The sequence below is a fragment of the Crocodylus porosus genome, unplaced genomic scaffold (assembly GCF_001723895.1).
Source record: "Crocodylus porosus isolate Cpor-Errol unplaced genomic scaffold, CroPor_comp1, whole genome shotgun sequence".
Taxonomy (NCBI): Eukaryota; Metazoa; Chordata; order Crocodylia; family Crocodylidae; genus Crocodylus; species Crocodylus porosus.
Window position 1 is genome coordinate 127,987,862 of NW_017728931.1, and position 17,676 is coordinate 128,005,537.

General features: G+C 39.0%; 1 protein-coding gene across 6 annotated transcripts in view; it reads right to left on the reverse strand.

Moving 5' to 3' along the window:
- The window catches only part of CACNA2D1 (calcium voltage-gated channel auxiliary subunit alpha2delta 1), a 558,706-nt gene that overhangs the window by 17,685 nt on the left and 523,345 nt on the right, over positions 1 to 17,676 (reverse strand). For all 6 annotated transcript variants that reach the window (XM_019543648.1, XM_019543647.1, XM_019543646.1 and 3 more), the window contains 12 exons: positions 14,563 to 14,647; positions 14,224 to 14,289; positions 11,866 to 11,969; positions 10,882 to 10,962; positions 10,457 to 10,524; positions 9,092 to 9,130; positions 7,591 to 7,662; positions 6,452 to 6,604; positions 6,311 to 6,363; positions 3,274 to 3,329; positions 3,015 to 3,144; positions 1,105 to 1,217 (listed from right to left, as the gene is read on the reverse strand). In XM_019543648.1, coding sequence (XP_019399193.1) covers positions 1,105 to 1,217; positions 3,015 to 3,144; positions 3,274 to 3,329; positions 6,311 to 6,363; positions 6,452 to 6,604; positions 7,591 to 7,662; positions 9,092 to 9,130; positions 10,457 to 10,524; positions 10,882 to 10,962; positions 11,866 to 11,969; positions 14,224 to 14,289; positions 14,563 to 14,647 — 1,020 coding nt within the window. The remainder of the gene's footprint in view (positions 1 to 1,104; positions 1,218 to 3,014; positions 3,145 to 3,273; positions 3,330 to 6,310; positions 6,364 to 6,451; positions 6,605 to 7,590; positions 7,663 to 9,091; positions 9,131 to 10,456; positions 10,525 to 10,881; positions 10,963 to 11,865; positions 11,970 to 14,223; positions 14,290 to 14,562; positions 14,648 to 17,676) is intronic.

The following is a 17,676-nucleotide window of genomic DNA, read 5'->3' on the forward strand; positions in this document are numbered from 1 at the left end:
AGTACTGCGTCCAGTTCTGGGCACCGCACTTCAAGAGAGATGTGGACAACATGGAGAGGGTCCAGAGGAGGCCACTCGCATGATCGGGGGCAGCAGGGCAGGCCCTATGAGGAGAGGTGATGGGACCTGAACCTGTTCAGCCTCCGCAAGAGAAGGCTGAGGGGGGATCTAGTGGCCTGGTACAAACTAGTCAGAGGGTCCAGCAGGCATTGGGGGAGTCCCTGTTCCCCTAAGCACTGCCAGAAGTGACTAGAAATAATGGTCACAAGCTGGCAGAGGGCAGATTCAGACTACACATTAGGAGGCGCTACTAGACATCACAGTCAGGGTAGCCAGGATCTGTAACCGACTTCCAAGAGAAGTGGTGCTGCCTCACTAGGAGTGACTCCATGGCAGATACTTTAACTGGCTGCCATTGACTCTAGCACCTAATGACTTGCCAGCTTTATCTTGGGCTGCCTCGTCTATGTTGCATCTCTCAAGTGAAACATCACTTTTTATTCTGCCAACTCCATCTATAATGCCTACATGTCCCAGTTCATCCTATGTACCTGAATGGGAGTTTTTGCCTCTACTCTTATTTTATAGTGAGGTGAGGACAATTAGGATATAAGCACTACGATTTGATCAGCTCAGACACTACAGGTAGCTTGAAGGTGTGCTCAGCTCCCAGGTCAGGTGACCAACTAAGACCTTTGGATGTACTTCCCTTTCCTGGGCTCTGAAACTGAACCAATGTCGGGGTACTAAGGTAACAGGCAAGTGGGTATCAAGTGAAGGCATGCATGGCCTACCAACACATCGGAGTCTTTTACAGTGTGGAAAATCACATATATTTTCTCTGAGGAAAAAAAACCAACAACCCATCAGCATGGGAATACACATGAAGATGAGCAAATCAAAAATGTATTTAATCAACTATGGAAATATTTCAGACAATCCTTTTTGGGTTTTGTTATGTAGAAATTCTGCATGGTAATCACTGGTCGACACAGGTGCTACAATGTTGCATGCCGCTATAGAGAGGGGTCCTATATCATATTCCAATATTTGCTAAGCAGTCATGAATCAACCTAACCAGTAGTCCTGTTTTTAAAAGGATACCCGGCTTTTCTGCTTGCATCAATGGTTTTGGATCACAAGAGCGGCAGAGAAATTGGCTGTCGCTGATTATGAATACTAGATTGGTGTTTGAAATCTTCTCCGCATGATAAAGTCTAAAAAAAAAAGAAAAAAAAGAACCATAACTCCCATTACATGAAATGGGGGGGAGGAGGGGGTTTGCACTTATTCATGAAATCATAAGAAACTCCTAGAAAGGCACAGATTAAATTCAGCTGCTATTGCAGGAAAAGCATTTCTTACATGAACAGCAAAGGATGGCTAAGGGAAATTTTGCAATCCTTTTAACAGGTGCATCGCTTCCTTTAGAGGAAAAGCAGGGATGAAAAAATGCAAACAAAGAGCACAGGCTGACTTTACATTAACATGTAACCAGAAGCATATGGCTAACTCAGTAGTTCTGCTGAGAAGGGAAAGCAGTTCAGCCACAATTTTATTGCCAAGACAGGGTGGAAAAACATACTACACTGAAAAAAGTTGGAAAAGAGAGCCTGTTACAGCTAAGGGAAACATCTACTTTTTTGTTCACTTAGTCTCCTTGCATGCCTAAAATATATTTGATGATCCGTTATATCTTTCAGGTATGATATTTCCCATCTTAGACACCAGAGTTAAGAGTATTTCTCTACAACCAATGGTTATTTTTGGTATTTCAAATGGAAAGGCAGTTAGATTGACATATAGATAGATGCAAAGCTAAAACAGCTATATTCAAGAAAGGTGAAAAAGTAACGCAAAACATTTCTCAGCAATGAAAAGAATGATTTCAGGATGTTTGTTCTTGTTTTGAATTTAGAAAATTATATCTATATTACCCTGTCAAATCTCTTCCACCCATCTAAAAGCAAAAAGGCAGAAGTTAGCCTTTGTTTTAAATGGAGATAACTTCATTCATCTCAGCAGGATTACTTTTGCCTATTCATAGTCTAAATTTGACCCAGCTGCTCCATTATATTGAGAAGTTGACTAAAATTGAATTACACATATTACATAAGAATTGAATCAGCAGAATTACTGGACAACAAGGGAAAATGTGAAGAAACTGATCAGTACTTTGAACATGTCCTGACTCTTAATTTGATAATGGGACAAATGGGAACAGTATCTCAGAAATATTTGGGCTAGAATCCCAAAAGTTCAATAAATGAATTTTAGAAAATGCATAAACACCTTTAGAAATAAAATGTCCTAAAATATATACAAGATAGTTCCATAAAACATAAAAATGCAACTCAGAAATTGTTAGTAGTGCATGTTAGTGCATACCCGCCACCCCCAAATGAAATAACTACCTTGTTTTGGGAAGCAGAATGAGAGAAAAGGAGGGACAGTCTACTCTTCAACAGCACTCACTCTCTCCTTGTAACTCTGTCGCTCCAGTCTTAACACTGTCACAGCCACTGCCGAGTTGGTAGCAGCTTTTGGCAGAGTAGCTGAATTCAGCAGTGGTTTTGACGGGGTTAAGGCTTGAGCATCAGAACCGCAAGGAGAGGGTGCGTGATGCTGAGGAATGGACTCTCCCCCTCCTGCATGCTGCTGAGCCCAGCACAGAGCCAGCCCCTGGTAGCCACTCCAGTGCAGAAATCAGCTGCCCTGTTTAAAAGACACACTCCAATTTGGGGTGATACATTTTTTAGGCAAAGGATAGAGAGTAAATACTGTAAATTAAATAATTACAGATAGTATAATGCTGTTTCAAGCAAGAATCCTAAACATATCCATGTAAACATACACTTAACTATACATGCTGTAGCGTTGTGCAACACTAAATACTACTTAACCTTTCCACTGTGTGTGATGTAGCTAATACGTGGATGGATTTACCATGTAATTGTCTTTTCTACAATTAATATGGACAAGAACTGGTTTGCATAGTGAAAAAAAAAAATTACCTGGAACAGTTAATACAGTCTACGATCCCAATGAAGGATTTATCATCATTTTCAAAGAAATACTGAGTTTGCTCAGTAATGCAGTTCTGCTTTGACAGGGCAGCAGTCAAATCATCGTCATCCATGTCCACTGAGAGACAGAGAAGGAAAACAAAGGCAGGGCCAATTTAGTGATACAAAGAAGAGGGAAGAATTTGACCGTGTGCCTGGAGTTGTACCTTTTACCTTAAGTCGCACCCCAAATAAACCATGCATTCACCTGCTTCCAGGAAACGAGGAAAAGTCAGGCTCAAAAACAGCTGCTGTAAGATAGACCTGAACAGAGAAAAACGAAAGTTTTGTGAATTAAGTAACGATTTATTGCTACTTTGTCTATAGCTTTGCTGTCCCCAGTGTTTTCTTGGGTTTCTAACTAAGCAACATCTTACATTAATTATACTTACACCAGTTCATGTGACTGCTATTATCTGCTACATTTTGTTGATCACCTTCTTCCTTCCTTCCCTCATATGCTGTCTGGCTGTCACTATTCACTGTCCTTATACATGTGTCAGCTAGCAGAAATGTTAAAGAGCACTTTAACTGTGATCCTTTTAGATCTCCATTTTTGTGGAATAAAGATGCCTTTAAAAACCTTTAAAATAAAGGTCCTTTTAAAATCTGCACCCTACCCCAGACTCATCCGTCTCCTAGCACTTTACACCTGACAACAGTCCTGGAAGGCAGAGAAATACTGGCATATTCAAACTATTTTATACACTTACAAGCCCACAACCATTCTTGCATTTCAGATCACCTCTGTCATTTCTTCCTGGATGAATATCTTCAGTGTATCTTCTGCATAAGTTTAGGATGGCTAAAATAAGCTCTGTTTTTCCTCATTCACGTCTATATCATTTCTATTTCAAATACCTATTTCTGTTTCAGAAACCTCCAAAGTTGCCTTTCTCCCTCCAGGTTTAACATGCTGTCAGAAACAATGAATCACTGCCCTTACCTGGAATCCTTCCTGAGCACCTCCAAACCACAACTTTTTCTCACCCTGCAGGACTAACTGTTGCCAACGTTATCTGACCTACTCTCTTTTAGTGGAAAACTGTTACAAACTGATGAATATGCCTCACAAGTCTGAGGGTCTCTCTCCACCACAGATATACCCCAGTTAATCCAGCCATGAATGGATACTGGCTACTTGGGCTAAGAAAAAAAGGTGGCAATATGCAGTACTAGTCACATGTACTGTTAGCTATAGAAAACAGTGTGCCATGGTATCCACATAGCCTATGGAGCTGAGGCAGAACTTGGAATATCCTTTTTTTTTTTTAATCCCTCATTTTTTTGCTCCACCCAAAAAGCTGGCCGCAGTGCTCCTTTGGTTTGTTTCTCCTGTTTCAGGACATATCCTCAACGGAAAAGGCATCTCCGAGTCACCCCCGTGATTAGGACTTGCATGAGAGGGCTCATTTCATTCCTACAACATTGTTGGTAAGGATCACTGAATGGGCAGCATACAGTCCTCTGGGATGAAGACATATCTGGTTATTTAATGACCCAACTTTCTGATAAAGAAATTAAGTCTCACGTAGCACTGTAGATGTGAAAAAGGTTAACACAGAGAATTTACTGAGGATGAATGAGGAAAAGAAGCTTGGAGAAATTATGAATTTCAAGAGTGCATAGGAGAGAAGATACTTACTCCTTAATCAAATTCTAATGCTCCCTGCATAAATGTTAACAATTAATACTTACTTTTTCATACATTTTTGCCTGAAATGCAATTGTTATCTTTAACCTGGCTTCTCCTATTTCTCTGCTTTGATTTCACCAGCTGGTTTGCTAAATCCATTCTGGTTATTTTTTTTTTTACTCTGCTTCCTTAATGGCCTTCTCCACATCTTCTAGCCTAGATTCCAGTTTTAAACATTCCACAGAAGATACTTTTATGGCATGCTTTCAGTTATAACATTGGGGAATACAAGGCCCAACTCTAAATTGAGTCCAGACCACTGAGTCTGATTTGAGAACTGATAAACCAAATTTCTCTGTCTCAGCAAAGATTAGGTTTCTTCTATGGATTATTGCCCATCTTCAGTTTCTGAGGTTCATTTTTGTTCTAGAAAACAAAGATCTTAACTACTCCTGCCAGCTAAATGTACCAGTAAAAAAAATGGGCAATATCTTCAAAGTGCCATCTGTGAGACAACTGCTACACATCTGTTCAGCTGTAATACATTGTAATACTTACCTCCAGATACCAGACAGCATATCCCACCATGCTAATTGTTACTTGGAGGAATCATCACAAATCTTTTCAATGGGGAAAGGGTCAGAGGGTGCACTTCAAATCATTGTAGAGGGCCTGTCCAATATATACCGCTTAAGTCCCAATTAAACCTTTGCATTGTGCGAGAACTAACATATAGGGGCTTACACTGCCAATACACACTGGCTGAATTTATTCTTATCTGCGACATAAAACTACCAACATCATTCCTATCGTTATTGCTCATTATATATGGACCTAAATCAAAATGAGACAATGCTGCTATGTAGAGGTTTTGCTTAAAGATTTATACATTATTGTATTTAGCTAAAATACTAGTCACTTCAGTACAGTAATAAGTACAATTCTGGCTCCATAAAAAATCAAAGACAAAATCCCTCCAAGTTAAAGCTCCTACTTTTCCAATCTACAGCAGTCTGTCAGGTATATGTTACCTAAATGAAACGTAGTTGTACTGAAATGGAGCCAAATAAAAAAAGGAAGTTTTTATCATGTGCTGTGTGACATATGGTTGTTTCCTTTCAGTGGTATTATTACGCTTATGGGCTCTTCCACAAAACCAAAAAAAAAACCAACCGAGAACCGCTGAACACTACTAATCAATGTATTTTGATGTCACATGATGTTCCTAAATAAACTTCCTTATATTTCCCAGTGGAAACTGATATGTGTTTTTAGCAAAATGATTTACTATACTAAGGATTGAAAACTGATTCTTCATCAGCTTGCTAGAATGAATTAAAAACTATATTGTATGGTATTATGGAAACATATAATCAATAATTATAAATAGGTTAATTTGATCTGAAATCTGCCAGGCAGAAATCCCAGTTTAGGATAATTAACCCAAAACAAACTTCTTCTACCTACACATGACGGATAGAGTGAAAGTTTAGAACTACAAAGTCTGGGAAGTCTAATTTATCAAAGGAGTTTCCAAGAAGCCTTCACAGAAAAAAGTGACTACTGCCAAATATGTTTTTATATACATTATTAGAATATTAGAACTCACCAGGCAGCTGCAGAGGCCCACCATCCTAAATGCAAAATATCTGCTATTGTTGGCTGGAAAAACATGATAAAGAACATGCCATTAGTACATGGCATCTGTGTGTCCATAAAATAAATGATATTTTGGCCGAGGGATACTGACCACATAAGCAGAACGAAGCCCAGCTCCTTGCTTTGGTTCTTCTTCAGGATCACATACAGACTGATAATCGTAAGACTTGTTAAATGCATATAAGGACATGTTAATGAGATTTCGCATCAAGCCAGGATCAATTTCACCAAAGAATCTTCCAATCTGGTATTAAAAAAAAAGTGTCAATAAAAACACTTCTGGACACTTTTATGACATGACAGATTAAAAAATTAGAAAAAAAATCTCAACAATTTTAGTTTATTTAAAAAACCATGGTGTTTTGATGAAATGGGTGTTTTTAATAACTGAAAAGCAGAAACACTCGTGGAATTATTCACCAAAGATTTAATTCTCAATTCTCCAGACAACCACAAAACCAGTGGCATAACCAGGGTGGGGCGGCCAGGGCAGCAGCCCAAGGTACCAACTTGGGGTGGGGGCATAAAAATAGCAGCTTCTGCTGCAGCTGTGCAGTCACCCCAGCAGCACAATGACAGCTGGATGTCACTACTGCCCCCATGTGTGTCCTGATGTCTTGGGTGCCTGGCTTCCTGTTACATCTCTAATCAAAACTACACATAATCTTCCACAACTTAGTCCTTAGTTACTAGGCATGTGTGAAGCAGCTAGTATTTGCTTTGGATTCAGATTTGGTCAATTTGGGGGACAATGATTTGATTTGGTGATTTGAATCGCTGCCTTGAATTGATTCACCCAAATCTAATTTGGAGATTTGGCCACTGCAGAACAGTTCGAATCTCCGAATCAAACAGGCCCCATCCTCTGCCCGCTCTCCCACCCCCTCCATGGCTGCCGTGCCCAGCCCCAGCTCCCAGCTCTTTAAAAAAAGAAAAGCCTTATTAGTTACTCTCCTAAATCACTATGACCAAACTCATATTAATACATGTGTGGGATTGCCAAGACATTAGTAAGACTCCGATAAAAGCCATTAAACTACATTATCATTTGGATCTGGACATATTATTTCCAATCTGTGGAATTAGATAATTTTGATTTAAATAAAGGAAACATAAAAAAAATGAAATGTCTTATAGTATGATTTTCTATTGGCAATACAAGACAGCTACAATACTGTTCCTTATCAGCCAAGGCAATCTCTTCTCTTATGGTATTTAAAACATACCCACCTGCTGGGTATACTCATCCCTATTTGACATCAAAAGAAATCCACCATCATCAAGAATAACACAGTCGACATGCTATAAAAAAATGAAAAAAGATCATATGTATTTTAGAAAAGATATGGAAACTTGTTCTTTTACAAGCAAGCAGATGCCCTGAGAAAATACTGAAAGACTCAAATTCATGCCCCTCTTTTCAAAAGAAATCAACCTGGCTATAAATAATCTATGAATTTAGATTAGTTTCCAACCATCAGAACCTAGGAGATCCACGTTAAAATTTATATTAAGGATTTTAGGCAAATTCCTGGGTCACACATTCAATTCTCTATTGATCCAGTAATTTGACCCTCTTTTATTCCGATTAACACTTGGCAAAGATGTTTCGGGTTTGGCACCTGGTATTCAGACTGTGTAGTAATACAGATTATATGACAACTCTGGAACAAGCTAATAGAAGTGGATCTATAACAGTACCATAAAAGTTTGAACAGATCAAGGGGCTGCTCATGACTTTAAGTTGTTTTGTAAATGACTATTGGCTCAGAATACTTTACTAGTCCCAAGAGTGCCATGTCTTTGTAACAGCCCTATAAAGTGACCAAAACTTTTGAACTGCTCTTGCCTTTATGCCATGGGGCCTTTTTAAATTTGCTTTTAAAGTTAAGTCTCAAGACAGCAGACCCTAGTCTTGCTGCCTATTATTATTTCATTTTAATTAATGTATTTTAATCTCTCTGTTCCACCCTGGCCAAGTGTCAGGTGCTGGAAGTGGAAAGTCAATTAATTAATTATAACCCATACACTCTAGACACCTGTGTGGTCTGAGATTTTGAAGGTACGGATGGGCTAGCTAATTAGCTGACCTACTCAATTAACCTGCTTGACATAATTGCTACACTCAACAGTCACTCTTCAAACCATATAAGGACCTCATAATCCAGATTTAGGGAAGCAATATTAATATACCATCACATGTTCAAAATAGGAAATCTAGTAGTCTTTTCCTCCCTCTCACCCCTTCCCCCCCCAACAATGTACAGAGGGTCTATGAGGTAAGTAATGAATTTACAATTCTTTAGTTAAAAGGTTGCATTTTCCCCTCTCCTCACATTCCCTGTCATCTTTTGTCTTTCTCCTTCTCATATCCATGTCTTATCCTGTTTTCTCTCTTATTCAATATCAGATCTGTATTCCCTAATCAAATTCTTTGTTGCTTCACATAATATTTTATCCTGTTCTTTGTTTCTCCGTAGCTCTTATATATCCTTTAGTTTTTGATGACTCCATTACCTACTATTTCATTAATCTCTCCCCTTACTCCTCCTCTTTCTATCAGAATCATCTACCATCTCTTCCAAAACAGGCAAGGTAGATAACTCTGAAAAGGTTGCTTCTGTCCATGCCCTTCAGGAAGTAACCAGTGGCCTTATTTTTTGATAGACCCAAAGAAAGAGAGTCCTCTTTGCTTAATCTGCTAGGTATTTAATTAAAAGTGCATTCTTACCATACTGTTTCTTTCACAGCCACAGAGTTCACTGTTGCACTGAAAAGAAAGAAATATAAATGTGTTTAGGAAACTGCTTCTGTACTATGTGGTGATGTTCACTGTCTTAAACGTACAAATGCTTGCACTGTATTCAAGATGAAGCCAAGTGTTCTTATGTCCATATATGCCATCAATTTATCTTCAGGTATTATACTGCCACCCATCATGATAATAGTAGAGCTCCTTCCCTATGTAGTCAATTAGTAATAGCAAAACACCCAATGGCCTTTCTGTCTGGTTTGGTTTTAATGACATCTGAGTTATGAGACTGTCTGGGGAAGTTCAGGAATAGTATACCCTATATCTATGCAAGGGGTTGAAATAGATGACCCCTGAAGTCCCTTTCAACACTACGGTTATAAGATAAAGTACTTATGTTTTGTACATAGGAAAATACATAGGAACACGCCCTATTGTCCTTTTGTAGCGATATTTGCGCACTGAGTTTTACTGAAAAGTGAAACCAACTGATGAAATAGGACTGCACGTTTTAAACAGCGTAGTGTCTTTTTTCCCTAAGCGTGCCCCTTTATTCTCTCCCTCCCCCCATTTTTTTTTCTTTCTGTTATAATGGTCCATACAGTTCCCAGACAGTTCCACATATTCTCTTGCACCCACTGAATTTCTACAGGTCTAATTTGTCTTTCCTATACCCAGCTTGCTTTGTTTATGTGCTGATGATCTAGGCCAAAGCAGTTGCTTCTCTGCACTTTGCTTGCCAAAAGTGCGATAAAGGCCAGGTAAAGATCTGAGCTTCCCAAATGTAGCAGTCATTGCTGACTCCTTCAGTTACTCCATCCGTGCCTACCTTTTCCCCTTTTAAATGCATGAGGACCTTCCTTCTCTGTTCCTACCAACACATTTTCTCCTCACCCCTTTCATATCTACAAATGAACTATGGGAATCTGGTTAACAATGTGCTTACCACCTGACTTCTCAGTTTCAGTATAAACCCTTAATTGTACCTGCCTACCTTTTTTCCCTGCTAAACAAAAGTTGGTTTGCAATCATAAGGAGTCTCCCAACCAGCTTTTCTTGGGAGATTTTGATTTGTTAATAAATTCTGTTGTTTGAAAGAAGGTCTCGCATGTCATTTTCCATGGTTTATTCTGTTCTAACTTCCAAGTAAATAATTGAAAAAATGCATTCTCCTTTTATATAGATTTATTTTGTGTGTTTTGAATTATTTAAATGTGTGCCAGTTGGCAATCATGCACCAAATATAAAATTAAAATATAGTAACGCTATGTCAGCTTATGGACGTGCCCTAGATATTTTTGAAAAACCTAAGTTAAGTTCAATAGAAGACAACTAATTCCTTACCAGGCTCTTGATTGTGGTTTTTGTAAAATTTTCCATCCAACTGGTTGTATCAATTTTTACTCCAACAACTAACAGGAGATACAAGAAAGGCTATTTAGTAAAATGTAAGAAAAATGAAGGAACAAACAGCAAAGGAAAACCATCACAATAAAAAGTAATATAGGAAATGAAAAGAAGAAATCTTATTTTTGATCATTCACCTGCCCTCTAAGACCTTTTCTCAGATTAATAAACTAGATATTTTTACTCAGACACTGCTAGATCTTTGGCTTGGTTTCTACCAACAAAATTAAAATAGTCTTGCGGAAAAGAATGTTTGATAAACAGAAGCTGCTTTGTGATTGCAATTAGATGTCTCAATGACCTTAACGAAGGGCAATAACAAAAGAACGTTTGTATTTAGTGTCTGAAGCGTTCCACCTTACCTGCAGGTTTGAGAAGTTTTCCATTAATGGTTATTTCCACCGCCTTGCTTACCATAATACCTGTTTCATAGGTACCAGTCTCTGGGGGTACAGGAAAAAAGGAGTTAAGAGTAACACAATCTTCTTCCATTCAAAAAAGAAAAAAAAAATAGCCATCCTCTCCCAGTCCATCCTCAAACTTGAAGTAAGCTATTATTTAAAAGGTAAACCCAGAACTTTTGCAATCAGGCTAATAAACATATTTGAAATCATGGTAACATAATATTTCCTACATCTAAGAAGGAGAGTATTTCAGTCACTACAGCCTCTGCTTTAGAGGAGTTTTACAAGGTTAACACTCCTCAGCATCCAGTAATGAGCTCCTCTCTCTAATCAGGTTATTATTGGGCATTTTATTCGGTTTTAAGCAGTACAGAAGGTCACAACCATTTCTGGAGAATAATGTTGATCTGTAAAATAATGAAAATGCATACATTATATTGTTAAATGAAGCAGTAGATTGTTTCTGTGGATCTTTTATACCTGCTGTCCTTGAGACTAGATCCAATGCTAATAAGTTCTAGCGACTCAGCTAGACAAGACTGCTATGAGAGCACCTCTGTAACTGTGATACTGATATATGAGGAAAGTGCATGCCTATGATTGCCTTCAACAAAAAATATGCATTTGAGAAAGATTTGAATTAATTACATTTAAAGCTATCTGCACATCTTTGCCCATTAGCCATAGATTCCAATATATACAGAGCACAGATCATATACTGGGATCGGCAGCAAAAGATTATTTTCACTGATAAGAGGCTATTTCCATAACTGAGCATCATTTTTCTCAGAGCTGCTGCTCCAGTGAACTGCCAGACTGTACTGGAACAGCAGTATTGCAAACTATGCTGAAGCAGTGATCTCAAATTGTAGAAAGCAAGCATCCAAGATCATATTTATGCTTTGCAGACAGCTTTGTAGTTTCAAAGTAATGAGGACTTACTGTTGTAGTATGGAGCGGTGAAAATATAGTTGTCATTATCCAAGCTCCGTTTATAGAAACTGAGTTCATACGTTTCAGGCTTTTCACACCAATCTTCTCCTGCCCTAAATATGAAAAAGAAAATTAATGGGAACAAGAAGGATGGTTAGCTTTTCATTTTAAATTGAACAGAAAAATATTTGTGGGTATCTTAACTGACAACTTCCACTTATTAGAGTGCTCAGATACTGCATTATTGCCTATCTTAGAAAAAAAAATCTGAGCTTTCACCAACTTATTTGCAAACTCCAGTCATGAAAACGAGGAGAAAACACAAAAATGGGAGAAAAGGTTCCTGACAACAATATGTATGGGTTTTCATGTTTTTAGGTATATATTCTGAAAAACAGCTATGCATAACTGGTTTTAAGCCATGTAAATATAGATTTATTTTGCATGGCATCTTTTGCATGTCATTCCAAAATACTTTGTGGAGTTAACTAATAGTAGAAGAAAACAGAATAAGTTTTTGAGGCAAGCCCATTGCAGACAATTACCCATTACTTTGTATATTGTTCCCCACAAGCTATTGTAATACAGGGAAAAAGTTACATTTGCCATTTAAATATATATGACTGTAATATCCCTGCCCTGCTCCCAGCATGAATCATTAAAGGTGAATTTTTTCATGACATGGTAGGAAATCTGATTATTTCATTTGGCATTTATGCTCTCCATTAAAGTATCAGCATTCCTCCTCTAAGTCCTGGGACAGTGTGGTATATTCTAAAGCACCGACTGCTAAAGTATTCAAGCTTGTCTGCTTCTCAAATACTTCGGAGCAATTACAAGTTAAAATAGAAAGACTGTTATTCCAAGATATAATGCTATTCTATGCTAATAAGATGTTTGAGTCCCTGTGACCTGCTTGGTATTTGGTATGAATTCAATAACATTATAAGCCAGTTTCATGTAGTGACATTGCTAAAATCTGCTTATAAAAAATATCAGGATAGAGGTATTTGTTCCCATGTGTAACAAGACAGATTTATTCAGCAGACGTTGCTCTCAGCTGTACTCATTCAGTGCACCACAAGTATCTGACTTAAAGAAAGATCAGTTGATTTCTCCTTTCAAATTCACCTGAACTGTAGGCATCCATGAAAAAGCTGATCCTTGGTGGTTAGAACCGCTCACACTTTACTCTCTTATTCGTTCTCCTCAACTTTGCTCTCAAATGTTTTTTATCTGCATCAAACCCAAAACCATGTGGACTTTTCAAAGTTCACAGAGCAAGAGCCAACTAATACAGAAAAGGTCAGCATACCTCATTACAAAGTGGATAATACTTGGTCAAGCACTTGTCTCTAAACCTGTGCCCCTTCTCTACCAGAAACAGACCACTTTTAGGCACACAGAAATCGCAGGTGCCCCAAACCTTGCCTTGATAGATAAAATGGGGATATTTCCCTGAGCTAGTTTTACATAATTGAAATGCCTGAATAATACGAAAACTAATTTTTCTGAAGCATTGCAACGGTTGGGGGTAGGGAGGCAACCTGTTTTGCAGGCATGCCATAGATTAGCCCAGCATCCTTCCCAGGTGCCCCTCTGATCCCCTTCCCCTGCCCAACCTGCTGCTCTGCTACCTGCGCTGTGTTCCCTGTTACTTTACTTTCTTCCCCTGCTCTTATCTGCTGCAGTGCTCCTTGGTCCATCCCTTCTCAGTGCTGCAGGTTGGCTGCTCCTTCACTATTAGATGCATCAAATTTTAGCCTGGGCTATCCATAATATAATCACATTAGGACGGGAGAAGGAGAAAGAAAGAGAATGGTCGGACGGCTAGTGAACATGTCATATTCGGTTAAGTGTTCTCTGTCTACAAAAGAGAAGTTATTTCAGTTTGGATACCAATATTTTCATCCCATCATGACAAAACTAGAGTAGGTGAGTCAGCCCTGTAACTTCACTTCAGAGTGTGGAGATGCCTGCAGATAGACTGCTGGGTATGAAGAGCTTTGTGTGGGCAACAGTATTTTCAAGGACAGGAAAAATGACACACAACCAACTGAGTAATTATAGAAAACTGCTTTCACTTTTGTTTTTGTTTTATTTGTATTAAGGGTTAAGCAATTATGAAAGATCATTGCAGGAATCCTCTTACCTAGTACATACAACAAAAGAAACAGCAAAGTTATTTTAACCATGTATGAAAAGTATAGGACAAGACAACTTAAATAATGGCATTGCTCTTCTTTTCTACATGTTTTGGGTTCCTAGCTATTTCACTTGTACATGTAACATTCATTATTTTGATATTCTAAACCAGCAGCTTGCAAATACTATAATACAGTATATCATTCAAAAATAAAATCTTACTTTCTCGGATACACTCTAGTGATTCCACCATCCGTAACAACAAAACGTGCAACAACTCCATCATTACTGAAAGAGAGAGAGGTCTAAATGAAAACTAACGGAAATCAGTACCAGCTTCACCATCACAATAGTCATCGTTTAAGTGGATAATTGTAAAGAAACCACCTACAGCTTTTTAGCCAGCATTAAATACTCAAATATACATACATTTAGCAAATCTAGTTTTACATATTGACTTTGATTTCAAACAACAAAACAAATTGTACTTTTGGAGCTTCAATAGTAGAAAAATTCCAAAAACGCGCCACCAGCTATATAGGTAACAAAAAGTGTACTCACGGAGCCTGCTTGCTCCAGAAATTCTGCGCAAGGTCATCTGTAAATCCAGCATCCAGCAAAACTCGAATGACCATATCAGTATTACCTAGCAAAAAAGACAAGTTAAAATCACTAAGAGCACATGCTTTTTAGGTCTTTAAAACCTGATACAAATGAAACTTCAAGTTGCCAGGCTCCTGACAACTAAAACATTCACGGCTTCTGATGAGAATTTGTGTGCAGGTTAATTAAATAGTTAGGCCCAAACTATGAAACTTGAGATGTTCATTTTGACTACTGAATCACTACATATGTTCAAGTTTGACTGCTTTCTATTGTTCATCCAAATCTGTTTGTATCCAAAATGACCTTGTTTTAGAGATGAAAATGTCTGCTGCTTCCAGACTGCAAGAGGAGTTTCAGATGTTGATCAGCACTGAAAATCAAACCACTTTTATTTAGGTGCCTAAAATTAAGTAAACTATTTTGAAATATTTAGCTTAACTTCAGCTTTGCCACCATTACATCCTATAAAGGTATCCATATGCTAGCAAAATAAACAAGTTGTTTAATGGAGAAGCATCCCAATTTTGCAAGGATGCTCTAGCAAAGATGTAAGTTAACATATTGTTATTATTAAAAGCACATTTTCACACAAACAACTGACATTTCTACTTTTTCACACCATGTAATTATACAAAATGCAGTGCCTACTCTTTTCCACACAGCAAAGAGCTGCTTTGCAGAAAATGAAGAAACATCTTCCAATTATAAAATAAATTAACTGACTCTACTAGTTAAGAACATGTTTTAAAAATACAAAAAACACCAAGCAATTTTTCCTTCCCTTGGTGATGACTGTAGTTTAAACTATCAGATTATATAGATTATATCTTCATTAGACCTTGAAAAGATTCAGATGTCATTGTTTCTCAGGTTTTGCTGGGGGACAGAATAAGAAAATTGGAGAAATGAGAAAATTTTGCAGGAGAACATTCTTTAAATTCAATATTGAAGTAAGTATTATACTTTTCTACTTAACAGTCATGGAAGATTCAAATGAAAGGAGTGAAACAAACAGAAACACCCTCTGTCTGACTCCAACGCCAGTCAGAGTCGCTGTGGTAGAAACCTGTGATTAGCTCCACAGGTGAGCTTACAAACATTTTCTTCAGTTTTGCTCCTGAGTTTCATTCAGAGGCTTGGATTCAAACAACCTCAGAATGTTACTTGGGCAAAACCCAACTTTTAACTATTTCCACATCAAAATAAAAAGGTCAATTAATCCAATTTAAAATCTGAATTTATAATGAAGCCTTCTGCATTTCAACTTCCAGACCCCATTGTCACCTGTGTCAGCCCAATCTCAATTAATACTGAAAAAGGATAATGAACTGTTATGTTTGTCAACACTTTTCTTACCCATTGGTGAGAGTGCTTATTAAAAGTGAATTATAGTTAAGAAAAAATAAATTTGAATATCATTTTGAATTTTAAATGGAAAGGTAGCAGTAATTTGACAATCTGCTTTGTGGTTTAATTACTCCCGGAAGCCCTAGTATGTACCAAAGCTGTCACTAAATGTGTCCTTAACACTCATTTAAGGAATGGTAATACAGATTACTGGCTTAGAGTTTTCATTTTCTAAAATTTCTTTCTGATTTATGTCATTTGAGATGAATAATCTTATTTCCAAGATTGACTCAGGAGAGGTAAGCCATTATATAACTATACTATGTGGACAGAGGAGGGGCACTCTGAAGTGCTTTGGGTTAGAATACAAGGCAGTCGAGGGTGGTCTACTACAGACCTCCCAACCAAGAGGAGGACCTAGACCAGGAATTCTTAAGTCAGCTCATGGAGGTAGTTAGGTCAAAGGATGTGGTAGACATGGGGGATCTGAACTTTTCCGACATCTCCTGGGAAGAGCAGTCAGCCAGGTCTGACCACTCACGTAGGTTCCTAGCCAGAATGCAGGACCACCATCTAACCCAGGAGGTGCACAGCCCCACCAGGGGAGACACCTTGTTGGACCTGGTGCTGGCCATGGGTGACTACCTGGTGAGGGGGCTGCGGGTGCTCGACCACCTGGGAGACAGTGATCATTGCCTGTTGGAATTCACCATCCAGTGCAAGGTGGCAAAGGCCTACAGCAAGGCAGCAGCCCTAGATTTCAGGAGGGCAGACTTCAATGAGCTAAGGAGAATAGTCGGGGAAGTACTGCGGTCCCGGAGGGGAGAGGAGTCAGGTGTCCAAGGAGAGTGGTCACTCCTTAAGGAGACAATCCTCCAAGCCCAAAGGGAGGTAATCCCAACATGGATCAAAGGGAGCAGGAGGGCACATAAGCCCCCATGGCTCACCAAAAGCATCCAGGAATGTCTCCGAGCAAAAAGGGAGGTGTACACCCAATGGAAGGGAGGGGCCGTCACCAAGGAGGACTATACTGCGGTTGCTCGGAGATGCAGGGGGGCAGTTAGGAAGGCCAAGGTGGAGATGGAACTGAGACTAGCTTCCTGGATCAAGGACAACAAGAAGTGCTTTTTTAAATACATTGGGGGTAAAAAGAAGGTTCCGGGTAATGTGGGGCCCCTGCAGGACACGCTAGGAAATATGGTCATCACACCAGACGACAAAGCCAACATACTTAACGATTTCTTTGCCTCCATTTTCCTAAGCAGGGACCGGAACAGTCACCCCCCACTCTGGGCCCTCCATAGACCCCAGTGGAGGCGCACTTAGGTGAAGGGTTAGTGAGGAACTAGTTAGAAAACTTCTGGAGGGACTGGATGTATTCAAATCAGCTGGTCTGGATGTTCTCCACCCCAGAGTACTGAGGGAATTGGCTGAGGTCATTGCAGGACACCTGGCACAGCTTTACGAGCACTTATGGTGCTCTGGTGTGGTGCCAGAGGACTGAAAGAGGGCCATTGTGGTTCCCATCTTCAAAAAGGGGAGGAAGGAGGACCCGGGAAACTATAGGCCAGTTAATCTTACCTCAATCCTGGGCAAGCTTTTTGAGAAAATTATTCTGGCGCATATCCACGAGGGGCCAGCAGGGGAGATTATGCTTAGGGGCAACCAACACGGGTTCATTATCGGCAGGTCCTGTTAGACCAACCTGGTGGCCTTCTATGA